The sequence below is a fragment of the Vanacampus margaritifer genome, chromosome 6 (assembly GCF_051991255.1).
Source record: "Vanacampus margaritifer isolate UIUO_Vmar chromosome 6, RoL_Vmar_1.0, whole genome shotgun sequence".
Lineage (NCBI taxonomy): Eukaryota > Metazoa > Chordata > Actinopteri > Syngnathiformes > Syngnathidae > Vanacampus > Vanacampus margaritifer.
This window is the reverse complement of record NC_135437.1, coordinates 29,770,333-29,794,079: the sequence shown is the minus strand read 5'-3', so window position 1 is coordinate 29,794,079 and position 23,747 is coordinate 29,770,333. Positions and strand designations below refer to the sequence as shown.

The 23,747-nt window shown below is 48.1% G+C and overlaps 3 protein-coding genes across 5 annotated transcripts; 2 read left to right on the top strand and 1 right to left on the bottom strand.

Moving 5' to 3' along the window:
• Positions 1–2,311: 2,311 nt before the first annotated feature.
• Positions 2,312–7,090, top strand: spam1 (sperm adhesion molecule 1). Its single transcript, XM_077569613.1, has 5 exons — positions 2,312–2,325; positions 3,409–3,617; positions 3,863–4,597; positions 5,327–5,416; positions 6,135–7,090. Exons 2-5 carry the CDS (start codon positions 3,417–3,419, stop codon positions 6,462–6,464), a joined length of 1,356 nt encoding a protein of 451 aa, XP_077425739.1. The 5' UTR covers positions 2,312–2,325; positions 3,409–3,416; the 3' UTR covers positions 6,465–7,090.
• Positions 7,091–7,765: 675 nt separating this feature from the next.
• Positions 7,766–14,754, top strand: LOC144054090 (hyaluronidase-5-like). 3 transcript variants are annotated; one of them, XM_077569171.1, is made up of 6 exons: positions 7,766–8,028; positions 8,437–8,691; positions 11,752–12,404; positions 12,535–12,807; positions 12,873–12,962; positions 14,020–14,754. In XM_077569171.1, exons 3-6 carry the CDS (start codon positions 11,757–11,759, stop codon positions 14,482–14,484), a joined length of 1,476 nt encoding a protein of 491 aa, XP_077425297.1. In that variant the 5' UTR covers positions 7,766–8,028; positions 8,437–8,691; positions 11,752–11,756; the 3' UTR covers positions 14,485–14,754. The 3 variants fall into 3 exon arrangements, with proteins under 3 accessions (XP_077425297.1, XP_077425296.1, XP_077425298.1); XM_077569170.1 differs by having other exon boundaries at positions 8,414–8,691; XM_077569172.1 differs by having other exon boundaries at positions 7,769–8,028; positions 8,414–8,691; positions 12,538–12,807.
• Positions 14,755–19,283: 4,529 nt separating this feature from the next.
• On the bottom strand, positions 19,284–23,628 carry LOC144053683 (prosaposin receptor GPR37-like). Its single transcript, XM_077568388.1, has 2 exons — positions 22,586–23,628; positions 19,284–20,978 (listed from the first exon to the last, which is right to left on the bottom strand). The coding sequence occupies exons 1-2, from the start codon at positions 23,360–23,362 to the stop codon at positions 20,124–20,126; spliced, it is 1,632 nt and encodes a 543-aa protein (XP_077424514.1). The 5' UTR covers positions 23,363–23,628; the 3' UTR covers positions 19,284–20,123.
• Positions 23,629–23,747: the final 119 nt, after the last annotated feature.

Sequence of the window (23,747 nt, the reverse complement as noted above, 5' to 3'; positions counted from 1 at the left end):
GCCCAGAAAGTAAAAACCCTGCCACGGTTTGGCTTTAGCCCCTGATGCTAGCTAGCTAGCTAGCTCCCATGGTGCTCATTTAGCTGCTAGGGAGCTAGCTAGCTAGCTAGCATCAGGGGCTAAAGCCAAACTGTGGCAGGGTTTTTACTTTCTGGACCTGGATTTGCCACCTCTGTAAGTAACACCGACAAACAAAAAACTGCAACACTGCTTAAATATAAGGAAACTTAAACAAACTAAACCGTAGTCTACATACTGTGTGTGAACACAGTAGTGTTGTAGTTCTCAAGATCACTTTTTAAGGGTCTCTTCTCGGAATTTTTGCTCTGTCTTGTCTCAGTCTCAGGCAGGGCGGACTCAGGATTTTTGATCAAGACCAGTTGAGACCAGGCCAGTACGACTGATCAGAGAGAAAGACGGAATGCTGGTGCTAAGCTGCCTTCCTGGTGTCGCCTCGACGGTTCGGGTTAGGGTTTGGGTTAACCCTCAGTCTACTATTTCAAAAACAACATACTAGAATTTGTTGTTTTTTTGTCGCAAATGTAAGGGAAAAAAACATATCAGTCATTTTGTTCCATTTTTTTCCCCTTTGATATATTACAGTCTTGGTCTTGTGTCGGTCTTGATACAAGTCTCAATAATGTCTTGTGTCAGGTGGTGTGGTCTTGACTACAACACTAGAATACACTAAACACAAGTACATACAACCGGTATAGAAGTTAAGTACAAACATTTCAAAATACATTTTCAAACAAAAACAGACTTCTTCTTTTGTAAGAAAAAAAAAAGAGTTCAGAAAAAAATGGCAATCTTGCTAGATGAAGTCTATCCTCACTAGGGGAAAAACGAGGAAATAAGAAAAAAACTTCTTTCTTTTTTTTAAAGAAAATTATACATTTTAGGGAGGAAATAAACCTTGTAATTTTATGTTTTAAAAGACCAATGTTTTTTTTTTGGGGGGGGGGGGTTGTGAGAGCAGCGCTAACAAAGCAGAGCAAAATCTAACTGAGATTGTTGGCTTTTCTTGCCCAGCAAATGTGAGCTCATGAAGCTAAAAGAAATGCGTTTGGTGGGAAATGTTAGCTTCTACCACTAATAGGAGCCGCTGGTGCTAGCAGTTAGCTATTGTAAGCTAATAATTCTGTTGCCAAAGAAAAACACCCAAAATCAAGTGCTTGTTTATCCGAAAAGCTTTGGTGATCGCTTGTATGGAGCGGTCGTGTTAAGCGACGGACGCTAAAAACAACAAAACATTAGCGCGTGTTCAGGATTTCTAACAATAAGCTCTTTTACTTGACGTGAAGTTTGATATACTGATGCTTACGTGGTGAGCCAAAACTTCTCCTTTCTAACCCTTTACTAATTTGTTCGTATCCTCTTGACTGAATTGCGCTTTCTTATTTAGCGGAACTGAAGTGACAGACGTGAGCAATTTGCTAGCGTCGATGTAGCCGCGACACACGGAAGCGCGTCGCCGACGTCGGCACGTACGTAGCCCAGCTCAAGTCATGACTCGGCACTTTTCTGCCGTTCTTAACTTCCTCCTCTTCAAAAGTTCAGCAAACAAGCATGTGTGAACTGGTCAGGATACCTCCGCCAAGGCCTTCTAACCGTCCTGAATTAGGTTGGCAAGAAATGAAATACACGCAGAGTGCTGGCTAAGTAAAGAAATGAAAAGTAGCTCACTAAAATGACGAAAAGAAAGCTGCTGTTGGTATCCTCTGTCAAATACGCTTTTCTGACCTTTTGAACTTCTTGAACGTGTCCGAGCTACAAATAACTATCAAATGTCGTTTCCTCGATAGCAGGCTGCTATCTAGACAAGAAGAGTTGTTCTCTTGTGCTCCTCAAGTCCAAAACACAAAAAGTTGAAACGGTTTCTTGGCTGGTTCAACATGTAGCACTTTCTTGTGGTTATTTGTTCGGGTTTTTAACAGATTTTCATCTCACGTGCGACTAATCAACTGCAACAATTACTGTTTTTTTTTTTGTTTTTTTTTATATATCCTGATTGTAGAATAAAACGTGCAGCACATGAATGTAAATGAACTGCAAATAAATCAACCATGTTACCAATGATGTTCCTTTTTGTTTAACTTTAAAGCGTTTGCTTCATGGCTTTTAAATAGTCACTGTTTTCAGGCTGATTGTAGAAAAGAGGAAGACGCTTTCGGCCGACAACAGATGGACGATCGTTGATAAACAAAAATAATGGTTCGTGGCTAGTTGGCTAACTCGCGTGTCATTTCTTGTTTCACACGAGAAGTATCAGAAAAGAAGCAGAGAGGGAAGTTCGACCTTTACTGGCGCAGAGACGAGACGCAGGTAGGATCGGGTTTTGCCACTTTATACATTTGATCCGTTTACAACGAACCTGTAAAAACACTCGTAGAGCGATTTTGTTTGAAATCAAATGTATTTTAGGAATTGATTTGGCCGTTGTTGTTTTACTGCCTTGAGTTAACAAAGTCACCAGAAATTCTGTGAACCAGGATCCTTGCATGGCGTCGCTTGACCGACTGGAGTTAGTTGATGGAATGAAAACGTTCCCGATCATTTTGATGTGTTGGCCACCGGCTGACGTTGGCGGAAATTCAAACGATTCCGATGGATTCGAGACGGACTCAGTTCAGCAGACTCGTCCAAAAAACGGCCTGGATTTAAATGATTCCGTTGTCTTGTTGACTTCCTTGTCTTAGTGGACTCGCCACGGACAAGATTTCGTCGTATTGATCGACTGACTTGCGTTGACAGACTGACTTGAAACACAAAAGATTCCAACGTCCAAACGATTAGCTTGTATTGGTTGACTGATTCTTTATTCCCAGACTTGGATGATTTGGTTGTGTTGGATCATTGACTGGCGTTGCAGGACTCAATGGAAACGCAACCAATTCCCATGATTGGGTTGGGTCCGTTTACTGCCTGGAGTTAGCGGACTAAGCGCAAACACCAGAACAGGCTCGGATGATTTGAATTTGTCACGTCACCGACTCAAGTGCAAGACTTGGATGATTGGGATGTTTTGGTTGATGAACTTGCCTGAGCAGACTCACGGCAGACTCAAACGATTCAGATGGATCGGTTCACCGACTTGTGTTCAGGGACTCGCTAGAAACATCCAAGACTCGGATCACATCTCAGACTTGGTTCTCGTTCACTGACTTGACTTGAGTGCAACTCACAAGACGTGCTTGTGTCTGTTGACTGTCATTGGACGACAGCGCTGACTCGGATGTACTCAAGTGAACAATTAAACACCGACTCAGCTGACTCAAAGAAAGCCGAGAGACCCGAGAGGTAATCCGGGTCCCAAAAGAATGAACCAGCAATGCGTCTTACTGCAACACATGCAGAGTTTGATCATTGATTTGCGAGCAAGTCAAAGTGTCGTCTTTCTTCTCTTAGTCTTGAACATGACAAAGTTCCTGTACTTCCTGTGCTGCATCATTATGAGTTTCCCCCCCGTGGCCGACACCCAGCCGCCTCCCGAGCCGCCTCCCCAGCCGTTTACCGAGCCGCCCCTGATCCCCGAGCACCCCTTTGTTGCCGTATGGAACGGCCGCACTGAGCAGTGCCAGCGTCTGGACATCCCGCTGGACACGGCCGCTTTCCAGGTACCGAAGGATTTCGGGTCCACCATCAACACCAAAAGCTCATTCTTTCACAATCTTGCACATTCCAACTTCAAACTAATCACCTCAGTCGGCAAATCTTGGGAAGGATTATTCATGTTTGCCAATTTCTCACATTCCACATTTTAACAATCACACAGCATTTCAGCTGAGTTCTGATTTCTACCGAAATTGCCTTCTAGCTGTAGTTGCTTCATGAAACTCCATTTGGTCCTGACTTCTTCCAGGCGGTGACCACGCCGGCTTCCGTCCCAGGCCAGTTCCTGACCATCTTCTATGAGAACCGACTGGGCCTCTACCCCAAGATCGACCCCGCCAGGCGGACGCGTCGGGAGGGTGGCATCCCTCAAAATGGCAACCTGACGGCACATCTGCTCAAAGCCCGGCGTCAGATTGATCACTACGTAGCCCATGACGAATCCCCCGGCCTCGCGGTCATAGACTGGGAGTCCTGGCGCCCCCTGTGGGCCCAGAACTGGGGCTTCAAGCGCATCTACCAAAAGCTGTCCTTAGCCAATGCCTTGCAAGACTCCCCGTTCTTGTCCCTGAATAAGATCTCCGAGATGGCTGTGGACCAGTTCCAGAGGGCCGGGCGGAGCTTCATGGAGAGAACCCTCAAGCTCGGAGTCGGGGAGCGTCCGAGCCGCCGTTGGGGGTTCTACTTATTCCCCAACTGCTACAACTACGGCTGGAACCGGCCCGGCTACACGGGCCGGTGCTCGGCCAAGGCCCACAAGCAGAACCAGGAGTTGATGTGGCTGTGGGAGCACAGCACTGCCCTCTTCCCGTCCGTCTACCTGCACCTCGCCCTGAGGGACTCCCCCCAGGCGGCTCTCTATGTGCGCTATCGGGTCCGTGAGGCCCTGAGGGTGGCGGCCCTGCCCAAACGGAAGTTCACCATGCCCATCTACGTCTTCTCCAGACCCCTGTATCGAGGCCAGAACAGGATTTTTGAGACCACGGTGAGTCTGCTGCTTTAGTGTCGCTAAAAGTGCCTGTCAAAACGTCACTGTTCTGGTAAAAGGTTAACTTCCTGGTTGACGGGTTTGCATCCACAGCCCTTTTCACACACGGGTTGTGCCCATCAAAGGCACGGCTCCTGACATGGTTTTCTGCTGTCCCTGTTTTGAGTAAAAAGCACAGGATGATGAATGTTGAGTCTTCTGTTTTTTCCAGGATCTCTTGTGTGGAAAAGATGCCAACTTGTAGCTCCAAAAGAGCAGGATCTCTCTGTAAAAATATTTAGTCAGAACCCCCTTTTAAGCTGCAATTTCCAAACAAAGTAAGGGAGGGCACGAGTAGACCAGGGATGGCAAACTGCGGTCCTCGAGGGCCAGAGTCCTGCAGGTTCTAGAGGTTTCCCCACTCGAACTGCAGCCCATTCCAATGAACAGGATCGTTGTCAGGCTTATGCGGAGCTTGCTGACGAGCTGATCATGAATCAGTTGTGTTGAAGAAGAGAAATATCCAAAACCTGCGGACTACGGCCCTCAAGGACCGGATCTCGCCATCCCTGGATTAGACCCAGCAGTTTTCCACCTTCTGATATTGTATCAATGCCTTAGAAGAAGCTGGAAACCGTCCGTGTCAAAGAGAATTCTGTCAATTTGGGACACTGTGCGACCTTTAATCCTCAAAATGAAATGTTCCCGCCCTGTCCGGACCCCAAAGACCTGTTCCTGACTTTCCAGGCGGATCTGGTGAGCACGGTGGGCGAGTCGGCCTCCCTGGGGGCCGCCGGCGTGGTTATGTGGGGCGGAAGCAAAGACTACAACGACAAGGTAACCACGGCAAAAAAGCAACCAAACAAAGTCGGCGGCGCCAAATGTGCTGTTCCTCTTATAGAAGAAAAAATGCTGACAACAAACTTCGTTATGTTGCACTCAGAGGTGTCAAATCCTGGTCCAGAAAGTAGAAACAGTTTTTTGACACCTCTGGCTGCACTGCATTCCTTGATCTGTACAATCTCTTCTTATTCGTTAGTCCACATGTGCTCTGACGACAAGTCCGTTGTTTGGCTACATGCACCAAGATGTTGACTGGCGACCAATCCATTTTTGGTCAATGGTACTGATGTCGACTGGTGACCAATCCAGTGTGCGTGAACCCACTTCTCGTGGTAAAAGTCAGCCCTTCAGTGACTGATTTTATCGACGACTAAATTGTCCAAAAGGCATGAATGACTTTGTCCGTATGCGTCCTTTGATAAGCTGGCGACCAATCCGGGGGTTTCTTTCCCACACTTCTCTCTCCAAAAGTCAGCCTCGGACAGGCGTGGTGACCAGTCCATCTAGGTGGCCAAATCGGGTACAACATGAACCGCGCTCACAATAAAGGCACACACAAACAAGCGCAAGACAGTATCAAATAATTGAAATGAAATTGATTTTGGGACACTTAAAATCGATTCTGAATCGTACTCAATGAGAATGTCGATTCTTATGAGAATGGATTTTTATCTAGCACAAGACTCTTCCGGTCTCTCTGCTGTTCTTTCAGGCCTCCTGCCAGTCGCTGTCCGACTACCTGACGTCCACGCTCAACCCTTACCTGGCCAACGTGACGGCGGCGGCCATCTTGTGCAGCCGGGCCCTGTGCCTGGGGCGGGGCCGCTGCGTCCGCCGGAGCTACAACGCGTCCCTCTACCTCCACCTGGACGCCGATCGCTTCAACATCCTGCGAGCCGATGGCAAGTACGTGGCCGTAGGTCTCCCGTCCGCCGGAGACCTGGACGCCTGGGCCCAGGATTTCACCTGCCAGTGCTACGCCGGACCAGAGTGCGGGCCGCGACTCACGCCGCCCGATGGCATCCAGGTCATCAAGGTGTGAGGCCGGCGCAATGGCGCCCCCTGGCCGGCGGCCAGAGGAATTTAACAGCATCGTACAACGTGGTCCCCTTGACTTATGAGTGCCCCGACGTAAGAGTTTTTGGGGTTATGAGCCATCGCTTGGTTGATTTTTGTTGTTGTTGACGTCACTCACTCGGCCACGGCCCTTAAAAGAACCCTCTGCCATAATGACAAACGAATCTCAAAATAAAACCACTGACCTCTGCTATTGTTATAAAAACAACAGCGTGCAATCAAGCTACATCGCTAACAAGATTGCGACATATATGCAAATAAGGTTTATGCTAAATGTATTCGACTGGAAATTATTTTCAAAAATGTTCTTTTAAAGTCATGTTACTAACAACCAAATAATTGAGGACTTTCATTTCCACAAAAAGTAGCACTTTGCTGCCATCTTGTGGCATCTTTGGTGCCAAGGAACTAAGATCTATTTGATATTTGAGAAGATTTGAGTTACGAGTTTAGTCATGGAACAACTCAAACTCATAAGTCAAGGTGCCACTCCGTATTTATGCTAAAACTGTCAAGTGTTTTCATTTTCAATTGTCATTTCGTGTTGAAAGCGGATTTCGATTTCATCTTCAATAAAGATCTTGACAGCAACGCCGACGTCACTTTTTTCTTTGCGTCGTCCATTTCAAGCAAACACTCATTCGGTTGCGATTTGCCGTCGTTTTGGGCTCCCGCGCTTCATATTTGTTAGTCAAGAACATTTCCAAGCAAAGTTCACCTTTGAGGACGCACGCAAGGGCGCCAAAATGAGCCTAACATGGCCGCTCGGCACTAAAAGCTGACTTCCTGTTCAGGTTTGGCTCCTTGTGACTTTTTTTTGTGGGATGACTCGTGATTTGATGTTCCGAAATGAAATTTGATTCGGAATCAATTTTGCCCCCAAATCTTACGTTCTTCAAGGCAAAATTTCGGACTTCATTTGTCTTTTTTTGTGGATCGACTTATGGTAGACAAGCCCACCAAAGTGAAAATAGCTTTGGGGGGTTGAATTTTCAAGTATTGATGTTGCTCCCAAGCAAAATGGCCGACTGCTTTTTGTGGCGTGGCGTCTTGAGACTTTTCTTTTTTTTTTTTGTGGTTTTGGATGTCAACTTTGAGTTTTGGATGGAAATCATGTTGAACCCGCTTGCTGGAAATGGACGACAGGAGAGAAGCCCAGACAGCAATCAACAGATGTTCAAAAAAAGATGACTGTCCTTCCACCGACCAATCCCGTGGCGGCAATTAGGTCGAGTCAGCCAATCAGCAAGACACACCTGCTCACAATCGGGAAACTTTCAATGCAGAGAAAAACATCCACGACCGAAAAAACAAGCCAAGCAAAGCAATGAACGGGTTCGCGAGGGGTTAGAAAATGGACGTCTTTAATGTCACCAGACCTCAAGGATAGTATCGGAGCGTCCCCGAACTCTTTATTGTGCCACAAAAGCTCAACTTGAAAGAGTTGTTGAATTGTTTGTGAGGACGGCGGACGTCCAAGTCAGCAGTCGCAACTCGCAAGCCAAACTCTTCAGACGAGCTGAGCTGAGGTAAGCAAAGCTGCTGTGTCGCATACGGATGATTATTTCATCAACATTCAACAATGTGTTTGTTTGTCTTTTGATTTACGCTGAACCGAAAATTCTTCAAAACGGTTGACGTGAAATAAGGCAGCAAAATTCGATCATCTTCTCGCACATGACAAGTTTAGGCCGACTCAAATCTTGGTCTTTTGAGCCAAGGTTTCTTGAATCTTTTTTTTTTTTAATTTGAGTCACGATAGACAAGCCAACCGAATTTGACAGAAGTTAAAATTTCTCATTTAGTTGAAGTTCCAAATTTTCTGTCATTTTTTTCAAAGAAAAAAAAAAAAAGGCAAATACTTTGAAGCGTGCGACTTTCTTGACGTGTTCTCGCGTTGACTCCCGATTGCAGCTGGATTTCCTGTTCTTTGTCAGTGTTGACCAAACGTGAGCTTTCCCAACATTCCTGACGTGTCCGGACAGACGCGTGCGTCAGTGTGTCCGCCGCACATCGGCGGTCCCGTGGCGGCTCATCTTCCTCCTCCCTCGCGTGGAACCAAGAAGGCGGGAACTGGTTTGGGCTTTTAGGGAAAGTTGAAGAGGTGCCGGCAAACCAACCAGGAACCGTCTTTGCGCAGGTGCCGCTGAGGACTTCCCAGCTTCCAAAATTCCCAGGAGACAAAACCACAGGTTGGTGATGCGTCCGTTAAAATAAGGGCCAGACTTGTTAACTTTGTAGAATCGGGAGTCCTGGCGGGGCTCGCTAATCTGCCCGGAGACAAAAGCGCTCCAGTGACGGCGACGATCCGATGACCTCGTAAAAGTTCCGAATATACAACACGCTTCACAACATCACTGCTTTTTTTTCAAAGGTTTTTTTTTTTTTTTTACTTTATCATAAAAATGTATTAAACAATTTTTCTCAATGAGCTGGGGTCTCATTTGGATTCAATAACGAGCTAATTTTAACCTTAATATTTTCAACATTTCAACACTTCAACCAATGAAAAGCTTGTAAAGGTCAAACGACCAAACCTGTGATTGGCCGTTACGTCAGCCTGCTCAACACTGCAATGTCATTTTCAGTCAACAGCAAGTAACAAAATGGCCGCCCCTAATAAGATTAAAAAGCGGGTTGATTTTGTTGCTTGATTCATATTCCACAAACATAATATTCATCAGAATGCCGCGTTTAGACCAGCGGCGTCACATTTATGTCAAGAACATTTTTGACTTGACTTCCCCTTTAAACGTTAGCGGGGAAAAAAGTTCCCTAATGCGGTCACGCCAACCAAAACAGACTAAACGGAAATGGAACAATCAAGTCAATCGGTTATTTAGAAGATGAAAAAACGAAACTGAATGAAAAAGTGCTGATATTCGCAGGACAAAAAAGTCGACCATGACGACGATCGCGACAACAAAAAGTGTCGCCTTCATTAAAACTTCTGATGTTAGCATAAAAAAAAAAAGCTGGCTAATACGATCATGGCAACCAAAACGCTTCCATGGGACATTTTTATCATGCAAACAAAGATGCCTAAAACCTGAAAAACACGCAAGCTTCGTGTTTGGAAAACGTTTGCTCGTACGATGACCGAACAAAACCCACAAAATCGCAGAATGAAAAACGATTCGACAAAATGTGACTCGCGTGATAACCTCATTTCAACACATGATATCTGAAAAAGTTCATGAAACTAAACTACAAAATTAGCTAAAAGAAGAAAAACATCTGATATTAGCATTTACAAAAAAAACAAAAAAACACCAATGAGACAAAGTGGAAATCGAATGCTCTATTCAAAATAGAACATCAATTGAACACAAAAACAAAACAAGCTTTAGATTGGAAAAAAGGAATTCTGGCTGTGAAAACAACACAGCAATCAGTTTGTCCACAAAGATGTGTTGTTTTTGTGCTCCCATTTCATCTCGGCCCTCATTTTCAACTGATTTACGACCTTCGCCCCAAAGTCACGCGAGCTTTTATCGCAACAAAGCGATGAAGAAATGTTTTTATCGTCTGCTCTCAAATGTCATCTTGATGTTCACCGGAGTTCTCGGCTTGCTTTTAGTTTGGCAACGCGCATGAAATGATTTCTACATGTGATTAATCCTGGCATTTGAAAAGAGCCAAAGGCGAAAAGTATGTGAAACGCTCGTTTGGATGTTCTGACATGTACGACAAAAAGTGCTGACTCACTCATATGTCCACATTGGGTAATTTTAACCATTTTAAGTGCTGCGGTGTCAAAAATACATTTCTTGTCAAGTACGTGTCCAAACGGGTGGCACGAGAACCTCCGTTTAAGTGTTCACCGATTTAGAAGCCTGAAGAAAGTCAGTAGAGAGGAAAATGCACAACAACAACAACAAAAGTGAATCAGACAAAAAATCCTAATGCTAATGCTGTTTTCCTAAAAAGAGCTCGGAAAACTAGCTCGGGCCGCAGTTTTCCTAAAAAGATCTCGGAAAACTAGCTCGGGCCGCAGTTTTCCTAAAAAGAGCTCGGGCCGCAGTTTTCCTAAAAAGAGCTCGGGCCGCAGTTTTCCTAAAAAGAGCTCGGAAAACTAGCTCGGGCCGCAGTTTTCCTAAAAAGAGCTCCGGCCGCAGTTTTCCTAAAAAGAGCTCGGGCCGCAGTTTTCCTAAAAAGAGCTCGGAAAACTAGCTCCGGCCGCAGTTTTCCTAAAAAGAGCTCGGGCCGCAGTTTTCCTAAAAAGAGCTCGGGCCGCAGTTTTCCGAAAAAGAGCTCGGAAAACTAGCTCGGGCCGCAGTTTTCCTAAAAAGAGCTCCGGCCGCAGTTTTCCTAAAAAGAGCTCGGGCCGCAGTTTTCCTAAAAAGAGCTCGGGCCGCAGTTTTCCGAAAAAGAGCTCGGAAAACTAGCTCGGGCCGCAGTTTTCCTAAAAAGAGCTCCGGCCGCAGTTTTCCTAAAAAGAGCTCGGGCCGCAGTTTTCCTAAAAAGAGCTCGGAAAACTAGCTCCGGCCGCAGTTTTCCTAAAAAGAGCTCGGGCCGCAGTTTTCCTAAAAAGAGCTCGGGCCGCAGTTTTCCTAAAAAGAGCTCGGGCCGCAGTTTTCCTAAAAAGAGCTCAGGCCGCAGTTTTCCTAAAAAGAGCTCGGAAAACTAGCTCGGGCCGCAGTTTTCCTAAAAAGAGCTCCGGCCGCAGTTTTCCTAAAAAGAGCTCCGGCCGCAGTTTTCCTAAAAAGAGCTCAGGCCGCAGTTTTCCTAAAAAGAGCTCGGAAAACTAGCTCAGGCCGCAGTTTTCCTAAAAAGAGCTCGGAAAACTAGCTCGGGCCGCAGTTTTCCTAAAAAGAGCTCCGGCCGCAGTTTTCCTAAAAAGAGCTCGGAAAACTAGCTCGGGCCGCAGTTTTCCTAAAAAGAGCTCCGGCTGCAGTTTTCCTAAAAAGAGCTCCGGCTGCAGTTTTCCTAAAAAGAGCTCCGGCCGCAGTTTTCCTAAAAAGAGCTCGGAAAACTAGCTCGGGCCGCAGTTTTCCTAAAAAGAGCTCGGGCCGCAGTTTTCCTAAGTGCAAAACAAAAACCAATCGGGTTGTGTTGTGCTTCAGTCTCTCCTAACTCCTCCCGCCTGACGCTTTGACCCACGAAGAAGCCTGATAAACGGAAGGCCGAGAAGGCCAGAACCAAAGTTCTGCTGTTGTGCCTGCAAAACACACGTTCATCCAAGCGGTTGCGTGAAGAAAGTCATTGGTAACGTCACGCAACTTGAAAAAGCTTGTCATTTTTGTGCGCAGCTGGAATGAAGCAAATTGTGTCCTGCCTGGTCTCCCTGTTGCTGTTCCTGGTCTCGGGTCTGGCTTTACCCTGGACATCCCCGCCCATCGGATCGGACCAGCCGTTCCTCTTCATGTGGAACGCGCCCACAGAGTTGTGCGAGAGCCGCTTCGGCCTCCCGCTGGACCTGTCGCACTTCCACCTGGTCAGCAGCACGCTCAAGTCGGCCACCAACCAGAGCATCTCCATCTTCTACACCGACCGCTTCGGGATCGTCCCGTACGTGGACGAGGACACGGGCGAGTTTGTGGACGAGGGTCTGCCGCAGCTGGTGGACCTCCAGGAGCACCGCGAGCTGGCTGAGGACGACATCGAGTTCTACATCCCCGACGACCGTCCGGGCCTGGCCGTTCTGGACCTGGAGGAGTGGCGCCCGCAGTGGGTCCGCAACTGGGGCAGCAAAGACATCTACCGGCAGAGCTCCATCGAGCGAGTGAAGGCTCGCAACGGCGACATGTCTGACGACGCGGCGGAGGAGCGGGCCAAGGTGCTGTTCGAGCGCGCCGCCAAACGCTACTTCATGCGCTCGCTGCTCATTGGGAAGCGCTTGAGACCCAAACGGCTGTGGGGCTACTACCTCTACCCCGACTGCTACAACTACGACTACAACCAGGTACGAGGTTAAAAGCGCCGAAAGTAACAGTACAGAAGGCTCAAGTCTTTCCTGTTTTCTCGATTTCTCCACTTTGGCTAAATAACGTTTGAGTCTTGGAACGTTCCCTGACATTTTGCAACCTTTCAAGCAGGACATGCTCAAGTTCACCGGCGAGTGTCCGAGCATCGAGGAGGAGCGCAACAGCGACCTCTTGTGGCTGTGGAGGGAGTCGAGCGCCCTCTTCCCGTCCATCTACCTGGAAGTGGCGCTGCGCAACTCGGAGCAAGCGCGACGCTTCGTGCGCCATCGCCTGAAGGAAGCCGCCAGGGTGTCGTCGCTCCCCAACGCCGCCTACTCCATCCCCGTCTACGCCTTCATCCGCCCCGTTTACAAGGACAGCACGGACGAGTACATGTCAGAGGTGAAGGTGGCACAAAAGGTCACATGTTGCCAGGCGCTCGCATCTCATTGGTGCTTTGATCTCAGATGGACCTGGTCAGCACGATCGGCGAGGCGGCTGCCCTCGGAGCGGCCGGCGTCGTTTCTTGGGGAGACATGAACGTCTGCGACAGTGAGGTAAGCAGTCAACAATCTCTTCATTTGAACCCGTCGCTTTGACACGCAGACGCCGACAGGAACGAGCGTTTCGCCATCTTTGTTTTTTGACAAAATGCCCTCGAGCGACGGGCGTCAAGTGCGGCGGTGATTCAGTCAAAGTGACTCTAAAGTGCCGCCAGCTCAGATTTACAATCTTTGCGAGGCACTTCGCATACCGCCAGACTCCTTTTTCCACTTTTCGAGACGCGCACATTTCCAAATGCAAAGCAAACAAGCTGCGAGTGCTGGCAGGAACGCGACCACAGAAGGTGCGATGTCATTTGACTGCATGGGAGGTGATGGCGGGCGACGACATTGACTCAGAACGTAAGAACGCATCTTGCGAAACTGCTGAGGACGCCTCAAAACGAAAAAGTCAACAGGCTGCGGGTATTTTTCACTTTCCAAATGAGTCTGTTCTTACAATCTCGTGGAACGTCGTCAGAGCACGGTTCCAATTGGAAGTATCCATAAACCGAGAACCCGTGGAATACCCGGATGTCGTTCTTGTCTGCTAGCTTAAAACGAGGACGCATTGGTTGGATACAGAGGTGGCAAATCCAGGTCCGGAAAGTAAAAAGCCTGCCACAGTTTGGCTTTAGCCATTGATGCTAGCTAACTAGCTCCCATGGTGCTAGCTAACTAGCTCCCATGGTGCTCGTTTACCTGCTAGGGAGCTAGCTGGCTAGCTAGCATTAATGGCTAAAGCCAAACTGTGGCAGGGTTTTTACTTACTGGACTTACTGGACCTGGTTTTGCCACCTCTGGTTGGATACTTGTGAAGACTTGGCTGGGAAAGTATTCCAAGATGGCCTTTTGCGCTGCAATCTGTCCAAAGTTCAAGTATGCAACCGTTTCATTTTACTCATGTAGGACGAGTACTTTGCAAGTTCCCAAGACCGCACTTTGCATTTGTGACAGAAACGTCGCGTGCTTCCATCGAAGTGACGCCTTCAAGACAAGACACCAACTCTTCGAAAAAGCAACAAAGTAGTGCCATGTTTACCTTGAGTTGACGGCCTCCTCCTCCCCGCAGGACTCGTGTTTTGACGCCTGGCGCCACCTGAAGGATGTGATGAACCCGTACATCCTCAACGTTTCCACGGCGACCGGGCAGTGCAGCGCGGCGCTCTGCCAGAATCGGGGCCGCTGCGTACGCAAGCGCTGGAACGACGACGTCTACCTCCACCTGGATTCTCGCCGCTACCGCATCCAGCGCCGCGACCGCCTTAGCCCGCTAACGGTGAGCGGCGGCGGCCTGTCCCAGGACGACGTGGACTGGTTCGAGCGCCATTTTGACTGCATGTGCTACGACGAGCAGCCGTGCCGTTTGGTCAGGCCCTTGAACGCCATCGAGAAAAGCGCCGACTACGCCGCGCTTCGCTCGAGCGGGTGTCGCCCGTCCCGCGGGTGGTACTTGCTCCTGATGGCCGCCGTCGTGAGTCTGCTCCAACTTGCGAGCCCTGTCGGGGGCAGGATGTCATTCCGTATTTCTGGGTAATGTTGTCCCGCACAATCCTAATCTGGTTTCTCAAAAATCTGTCCACGTGACCACATGCCTGCATGTTGCTACTTGTTTAACTTCATTGAAATAAGTTTAACTTGATCTATTTGTTTTGCCGTTACAAAACTTTGATTTCTGGCCCCAAACCTTTTCTGGATTGTGCCTGCATTTGACGCTTGTCGTAATCTTCTGTTTGGAGACAATTGAATGTAATTGCAACAATGTTGTCCAAAAGAAATTGCTAATAAAGCTTGTCCTATTCTATCATCTGTTTTTGTTTAACACCTATTTTGTGGAGGTTGGAAAAAAAGTACAAATGCATGTTCTAAAGTGAAAAAAAAAAAAAAAAAGCGCTCAAAAATCAGTTTATAGTCACGTCCCGCACTTCAAATTTAAGTCTGGAACTCGTGTTCTACATTTGCGGCTTCTTTCCTCAAGAGGGAGCCAGAGGTGCATCTTCTTTCTAAAAATAGTACAGCCAGGAACTGTTGAGGTGAGGATTGTTATCGGGCTTCTCCAGATCTTGCTAATTGATTAGCTGATCATTTGAATCACGACAAACAGGCTGTTTTCCATATCTCCCTCGGTCAACACAGCTGAGGATCATTATCAGGCTTCATGCAGAGCTTGCTGATTGATAGCTTGAAACATCTGTTGTCTGAGGGAGACATGGAAAACGGAGTGGAGAGGGCTACTGGACCGGGGCTGAGAACTCTCTAAAAAGAGAATTGTTGAACCAATTTTAGATTAGGAATTGAATTGTTGACGCAACTTTTAAAAATTGCTTCAAGTAATAAAACAATTGAATGAAGTGAGCCCAAAGTGATTAAGCTTAAGTGATTATGAGTTCATTAAACTTAATATATTCAAAATGACTCCAATCCCAAGTATTAAGTTTAATGAGCTCATAATCACTTAAGCGTAATCACTTTGGGCTAACGTCATTCAATCGTGCGTTACTACTTGAAGCGATTTTTAAAAGTTGGTCAACAATTCAATTTTTTAACCTTCAATTAGTTCAACGAGGAGGTAAGATGCCACGGACTTCTCACTTTGGGGTTTCACACATCGGCATCGTTTTCCGGCTCCAGTTCCAACACTCGCACCCGCGCCCCCAACGGGCGTCTCAACTCCCTGGGATGCTTGGAACAACCGATACCGACACACTCGCACCGGCCGACGGAACGCGCAAGAACTGGGACGCGGCCCACACGTCGCAAACAGGAAAGGTAAACAAAGCTGATGTGTGGAAACCAGGAAGTGGGAAGTCCCGCCTCCTGCGTGGCATGTCGGCGCAGCCCAGAGGACCACGGCCCTCGAGGACCGAGATTGCCCACCTCTGATGATGTAGCCCCTTCTCTTCGTCTGTCAGGACAAGGCAAAGCTGCAGTGGAGCTTTGTGTCCTCTAGGGGGAGTCAGAGGTTGCATCTCAGCAGTCATTAATAACCGTTTATCAAACAAAACTTTCTTGTTTTTGACATTTTGTTTGGGGCTAAAAAAAATAGACTACAGTCAGCAGGAAGTGAAAACATGCAGGTTTATTTTGCGAATGACCGATGATGGTGAATCAAACCCTGTCATTGTTTGCTCTCATGAAGACATTCCACAGAACACTCGACTTTTCCTCTTGCCTTTCATATTCATATATTCACAATCCATCGGCCTGAAGAATCCACAACAGTCTCGCTTTTGTGTGTCAGCGAATGTGAGCTTTTGCCTGAAACCATCTTTAAATCAACGCCAAGTACAACATTTGTGTTAAGAGCGCCTCCTACAGTTCATGGGGAATAAAACAGTTGATGTCATTTAAAAGTATCAACTGTGTAATCTGCTCTGACACAAGATGGAGATTAGTTCAGGGGGGGGGGGGTCGCGGGGCTAGAAGAGCTTCATTGTCCTCATTCTTCTTTGTCGGAAGCTTTTTAGGTCACCAGCTGGCCAAAGTGATGCACCGATGAGGGAATTTATCCCCCAACACCTCTTTCCGCGCTCGTCCCATCAGGGAGGGGCCACCACACAATTTAGGAATCCCCGCGACGATGAGGGCCGGAACACTAGCGGCCATTGTTCCTACAAAATGTCTTTGCCGTGCTAATTGGACCATCACAACATTTTTCACACAATCATCCCGCAAAAAATGTTTCACGCCACGATGATGCGTTGGGGGAGGGGCAGGTGGGCGGAGACTGGATGATGGGTGGTCACATGACTAGAAGATGTGTCGGAAGGTAGGGTGTCAAATGAGTTTGGAGGAGAAGGTGGCTTGTCATGTGACTTACTTTTTTTTGTGGGGAGGGGGGTAATGGAAGACTACTCTTTACATAGCTAACTAGCTACATCCCATTAGAAGGTTCTGTTCAGCTGACATCAAAATCAAGCCTCTTTCCCCAGCAGCGCCATTGCAAGGCGCAATCCGATTGGCGGACATCAAGGTGCGATGGCGCAGGGTTCCCGTTGAAATGTCACATTAAACTTGCACAATATCCTTTTGGTCAAGTACAAAAGGACCTCGGGAATCAGAATCCGATTTTCGGACCCACGAGGGATTTGTCTTCACCGTCGCAAGCCGTCCACACAGAACGGGAAGCCGGCGCTTTGCTAACTTGCGCCCCAAAATATCACCCGCGATTCAAGATTCTTGCATTTTCATTCTGCTTCATTTTGCATATGTTCAAACCTTGAATAAGTTTGTCTTTAGCATGTATTTTGTTGTCTTGAGACTTAAGCCTCGTTTCCACCGACGGTATCTACCCGGCTCTACTCTACACGCTTTTTTCTGGTACCTGCTCCTTTGCGATTCTAAAAAAAAAGTAGCCCAGTTCCAAAACGTGACGTCATTATTTTGGAGGCCAATGATTGGTTCGAGAGGACAACAATGGCTTCCGAGCAGGACTTTTGAGGAGGTGCAAACCTTTCGAACATGATTGAATGCAGTCTTCTGGTGCTGCAATATTCATTCGATGTCTTCAGGCTGAAATAAAAAGACACAAACTATTGTTTGCGCTCTCCGTTGTTTTCGCCTGCGTGCGCCGTGCACGCTAGCTGCGGTCACTTTAGCATGACGTCATTGGCAAGGTGAGGAGGGGGTCCCGGGGGGTGGCCGTGGCAGTGGAGACGCACTGCTTTTTGGTGTAGAGCCAAGTATAGCAGAGTAGAGTAGAGTAGATACCGTCGGTGGAAACGAGGCTTTGCTGGGCTAACCTGGGATATTGTGGCTAAGTTCTTGTGGTCTGATTCGGGTAGAACATAACAACGCAAACAACATGAAGCATAAAACATGTCATTTGCACAAACTATTCGCAATTGTTGCTAGAAAGGGTGAAAGGTCGGCATCAACGGTCAAATGTTATTTCTTTCGTTGTGAGCTTGCTTACAAGTTGGCTCCTCCCACTGGAGAAGCGAAAGAAAAGACGAGAACGGCAACAAATGTCTGGAGAAACCAGACGTCCGCTCCTCGATGTCGTCGTTTCATGGAGTAAATATGAGTAATACTTACTCTTCGGTGGTCATGTGACTGGAGGCGGGCCCAGTGGGTGCTCATGTGACTGGTCAAGGTGCAGGTGCAAGGACAGTTACTGGTGGGGCGAAGGGGGGGGAGCAAACAAGTGACACACTCACCTCATCCAGACCAGCCTGTGGAACCCCCCTAAGCCCTAAGACCAGGACCCTGCCAGGACATGGCGTGCTCGGGCCAGCGTGTGAGCGTGTTCTTCTGGCCCATTGTGAGCCGATGAATGGGGGCCGTCTCATTGCCGGAGCAGCGACGGGGGCCACCAGCCTGCTCCACAAAGACAACAAAGACCCAAACACGCAGCGCCCAAGCCTGCCAAAACCACAACGGCCCTCTGCGGGATTAGATAGCATCAAATGATTATTATTGACATGCATTAACGGGAACTGGCACGTCAACAATAGCATTTTAGCATGCTAGCATCGTCCATGAAAGTCGGTGGAATGCAGTGAAGTGTGCTTTCAATGTCAGCCGAAGCCTGTTTGGAATATTTGGGTGCTTGTTTACGGGCCAGAAAGAACACAATACATCAGTGTCGGAGCACTGTGGGTCCGTTCACACGGCGGCGGGCGGGCGGGCGGGCGGGCCCCGGGGACAATGGCGGGCCTTGTACTCGCGCTGCTGGCTGGGAGGAACGAAAAGGTCCAAGCAATGGGGAGATGACCCCTCAAAAAAGCTAAGATGCAGCTAGTGACTCTACAAATTCAAGTCAAGAAATTCATTTGGTCGGTTTTGGGAAAAGGATTTAAGATAAGAAAAAGAAAAAAAACTGAAAAAATGAAGCACTGTGCATTCTTTCCCCATCTGAAGACGCAAAATGACGACAGCGTTTTAGGGCCACGTATAAATGCAGTATACATTCTTTTAGAGGGCAGAGGCAGTTTTTCAAGAAAAAAACTCACATACAGTATTTGCCACTTTATAAAGTGGAAAATTTCCCACTATATAAAGTAGCTAATTTGCGAGAAAAAAAACTCGTACATTTTTTTCTCGCAAATTTGCAACTATAAAAGTAGCAAATTTGTGAGAGAAAAACTCATCAATTTTGCGACTTTAGAAAGCTGCGAAATTGTGAGAGATAAAACTCGTAAATTTACCACTTTATAAAGTTTCGCAGTAAAGCAATGAAAGTCTCGTCCCGTGTATCATTTGGAACCTTGCTCTTTGTCGGCCTCAAGTGGTGGTTGGCCATCGCACGGGTGTGACGACAACTCATTCACCTGAATCTGTGAACTATTAGCATAAATGCCCTACAACGACCTTTAAAAGCACAGATGGACAAAATACACATTGGAAGCTTTTTTAATGATCATTAACGTGGCTACAAATTGTTCCATGACCGCACGGCTACATTAAAAGCTAAAGTACAATCGTGACGCCACCTAGAGGACCGAAGGCGCAGGTGCAAGTGAAAGGAACATGGCTAACTTCCTGTTGCGCGGACGACCTTTTAACAGTGTTTTCAACAGAAATGTGAATAATGATGAAACTTGTTTATGTTCCAATGCTAGTGGCTGCAAAAGTGAAACACATACAAATATAATTTTCCCCGATGAAAGAAGGGACTCTAATCTTTCTTTTGGTAGCTTCCATGTTTTTATAGCAATAGAAGACAATATTTGTGGGCCTTGCAAAATCGGTCAAAATCCAGTAAAAAGCCGGAGTGAAAATGGCTGCGAGTGAATTGAGTTAATAAAGTAAATCATTTAACCTGCAAAATTTAATATCTGTGGATATTTGTGGAGTTTATATCATGTACTTGAAGAATTGTTCCATAGTTAATTGATATTCCACAATTAATTGAGATCGGATTGAAGTGAATCAAATAAAAAAATCTAAATCGAATCGAACTGAACTCTTGTGAATCGGAAATGAGACTCGATAGCCCTAAAAGTCAGCACCTATCGCAGCTAGTTGTCGCTAACTAGCGGCTTCACACACAGCTCCCCCCTTCACCTTATTTGAGTCATCGATTGTGCCTGAGGTTACAACACCGTTAGCCTACTAGCTCCGGTCACCACAGGCACAGACAAGTCCCACCAGGTGGCGCTGTTGCCAAGTACAAGAACCGGTCCAACTATTTTGGCCAAAATCTGTCAAGTTGCAGCCGGTAAGTTTTTGACCTCAGCAGTGCGTCCCCACTGTGGCGTAGGTGGTGGACGTCTCCCCGTCGTTGGGGACGGCATCACCGCGCGTTAGCTCCAGCTGGTGGTTGCCGCCGCCGCCGCCAATGCCAGCGGCGTCCGCGGGGGCTCCGGCGCTCGGGCTGCCGCACTCCCGGCAGCAACAGCAGCAACAGTCCAGGAAGGCCCGGCGGAAAGGCTCGCACAGGCACAGGACCAGCAGCGGGGCGGCCGCCGCCTTGCAGAACAGGAGCAGCTGGCTCAGCAGTTGCAGGACGTCCAGCGTGCGGGGCGCCACCCCCGCCGCCATGTAGGCCACAACCACGTTGCAGACGTTCTCAGGGATGAGGCAGAAGCCGTAGAGGATGGCGAGCGACACCACCGTGCAGTTCATCTGGCTCTCCTGGCGGATCTGCTTCTTGGTGCCGCGCGTGGGCGCCGCCGCCGCCCGCTCGGCGCTGCGGATCTTGTGGGCGGTGGCCAGCGAGCAGAAGATGGTGAAGAGCGTGGGAAGGCAGAAGTAGCAGCCGAAGAACCACCAGAGGCGGGCGCCGCCGTACGTCAGGCCCAGAACGTACAGCGTGTCCGGCAGGCGGGTGGACACGCGCACCACGCAGCGCTGGCACGCCGTCCCCGCCCCGCGCTCGGGGGTGTCGGCCTCCTCCGTCACCAGCTGGCGGATGAGGAGCTCGGGCAGGGCCAGCAGCAGGGCGCCCACCCAGATGACGGCCAGCTTGGCGCTGGTGGACGCCCAGTTGTCCGTCATCTCGTAGTACGAGCGCACGTTGGCGGCGGCGCGGAAGCGGTCGATGCAGAGCGCGCACAGCGTGAACGTCGTCACGCCGAGGGACGACACCTGCGGGTGGGAGGGGCACGTTAGCAAAAGGACAGGAAACGCCAACAAACTAGCACAACATTTTCTGCTGCTAGAAAAGACCAACATCACGCCAAAATAAAAGAGAAGATTTGACCTCAAGAACAGGAAACGTAAGCATCCCGACATAATAAAAGATAAGTACTTTATAATACTGATTATTTTGTGCCACATTAAAAGATGTCATATGTAAAGAACAGAAAGCAAGAGACTCCTCCCAAAATAAAACTCAATCAGGTCATCTAAGAAGTTTAGATGGCAATGAAATGACACAGTCAATCCACAATCATATATGAGAGTCATTCATTAGCATTTAGCTCAACCAAATGTCATAAAAATGAAATAAACCTCTATTTAGAAATTAGACAATTGAAAGAAAAAAATCATCAATAAATCCAAGTTGGGGGGAAGGGGGTTCACCCTGTTCGAATCTAAAACCTCATTAATTGTGATCTGTGCTGTGATTGGCTACAGGCGTGTCACATGATCAGCTCGTCTTCATGTTGAGCAGATTAAACATAAAAAAGCTCCTGTAATGTAGTCTGCCGCCTCCTTACAACAATTTTAATCTTGTTTTGTTTAGCAGGAAGGATTAACATCCTGCCAAAACAATTGAGCAGCACCGACGCCAAAATAAGACACAAATTGGACATGAAGAAAAGGAGGGAGGAGCCTAACGCCGCAATCAAAGAGTAAAAGCTATTTTGCGGGTATTTTGGATTTTATTGTCCTTTAAGCGCCAAAACAGAAAGAGAGAAATAAGACAGGAAGCACAAACATCCCATCACAATATGTTGAGCAGAAAGAGGATGAAGATGGGATTAGGGGGATGAAGAGGAGAATGAGGAAGAAGAGAAGGAAAAGTTGAAGTGGAAGAGAAAAAAGGAAGAAGACTGCTCAATTATGATGAAAATATTCATCACGATTGTTTTGGTAATAATTGAAATCACGATTAGGACAATCATTTATTTGTTGCTACAAAACAAGAAAATGTTTAAATGTAAACAATATTAAGACAAATAAAATTATTTGAAACACTAATTACAAATGTCTTTTGGACAAAAAAAACATTTATTATAAAAAAAAAAAGGTGCAAAGTTATAAATTTAAACAACTCAGTATAGTATGAATAATCTTAATCTTTTTTTCTCTTTTTTTTTACAATTACGCTGATTTTGTAATTGTGGAGTGTATTAATTGAAATTGTAATTGAATTTCTAAACAAAAGGACAAAAGTTATTAGTATTAGTTATTTTAAAAACCTTAAAAAAAAAAGTGCAAATGTATAAATTTAAACAACTCAATAATAAGAAAATGTTTAACCGTAAACAGTATTAAGACAAATAAAATCCTTTGAAACATTAATTATGCAAGTTCCTTTCGGACAAAAATGTATTATGTTATGCAGTTATGCTGACTATGTCCTTATGGAGTGTAATACAGTAATTGAAATTGTAATTGAATTTCGATGAATTGAACAGCCCTAGACGAAGGAACAGATGAGTTGTGTGGGGGGGGGGGGTGTAAAGAGGATGAACAGGTCTGGAGAGGCGAGCGTGTGAAGATTTGGGTGAGGCGGCGTCGCTCACCTCCAGGTAGGGGACGAGCCTGCAGGCCGTCTCCCCCAGCAGCCAGTCGTCGGTCAGTGCGTGGAAGAGCACCAGCGGCAGGCACAAGAAAAGCACCAAGAAGTCCCACAGCGCCATGTTGGCCAGCAGCGAGTTGGAGATGCTCCTCATGTAGTAGTTGTGGCACACCATGCACATCAGCGACACGTTGCCCAGCACGCCCGCGCACACCAGCGCCAAGGCGGCCGCCAGCAGCGCGTAGGCGCCGCACGCCGCCGCGTCCAGCGGGTAGAACGGGTTCCGCACCCGCTTCACTTTGCCGCGAGGGGTGCCCGGCTCCAAAGGCGGCGCGTCGGTCGAGCCCACCCCCGCGTAGTCGTAGTCGCTGGCGTTGGCGCTTGACGGGGGTTCGGGGTCGTCTTCTTCTCGCTCCTGCGCCATGACCGACGCGGCGGCGGCGGCGGCCGATCGGCGCCGGAGACGCTCGCCTCGCCGGTGCTTGTGCCTCCTCGTCCTCGGTGGCGGGTCGCAGGCCGTCCCGCGTTCGCGTTCGCATTCGCTCGACCGCAGCTCCGCATCCGCGCGTAACGCCGAGTGGCCATCGTGATGACGCACCGGGCTGGGTGGAAGCGCCGCGGCGGCTTCGGACGACGGCGACTCCGACTCCGGTTCCGGGCGGAGGACGTCCCGCGACGTCGCTCCGTTGAACGTGCGCCACCGTCGCTTGTGCTCGCCCGCGTGCGCGGCCACGGCCTCGGCGCACATCCACACGCACAGCAGCCGGGTCAGGAAGGGCATGATGGCGCGGTTCCGTTAAGCCCGACACCGACGACAGTCCCACGGCGCGCGAGCCATGTCAACTTCGTTTGGGGGGGGTTTAAAAAGTGGCCTGAAAACGTCAGTCGACGCTCATCGTCTTCGTAAAAATACGTTCAATGGATTTCCGATGAGAGTGTGGGGGAGGGGGGGGGTGACTCTCAGCTGGCCAAGCCGGTCAGGGGCACTCGATCCGCGGTCGCCGCGGAGTGACGGAGGAGCTCGGAGCGACGCAGCGAGGGCGCGTCCTAGGTCGAAGGGGGTGAGGTTAAGTGGGGGGTCGGGTGGGCGTTGGAACTCTCACGAATCAAATGTGCTCAGAAAGTGAATTGGACGACATGACTGACATGTCCGTTGACTTCCGGCA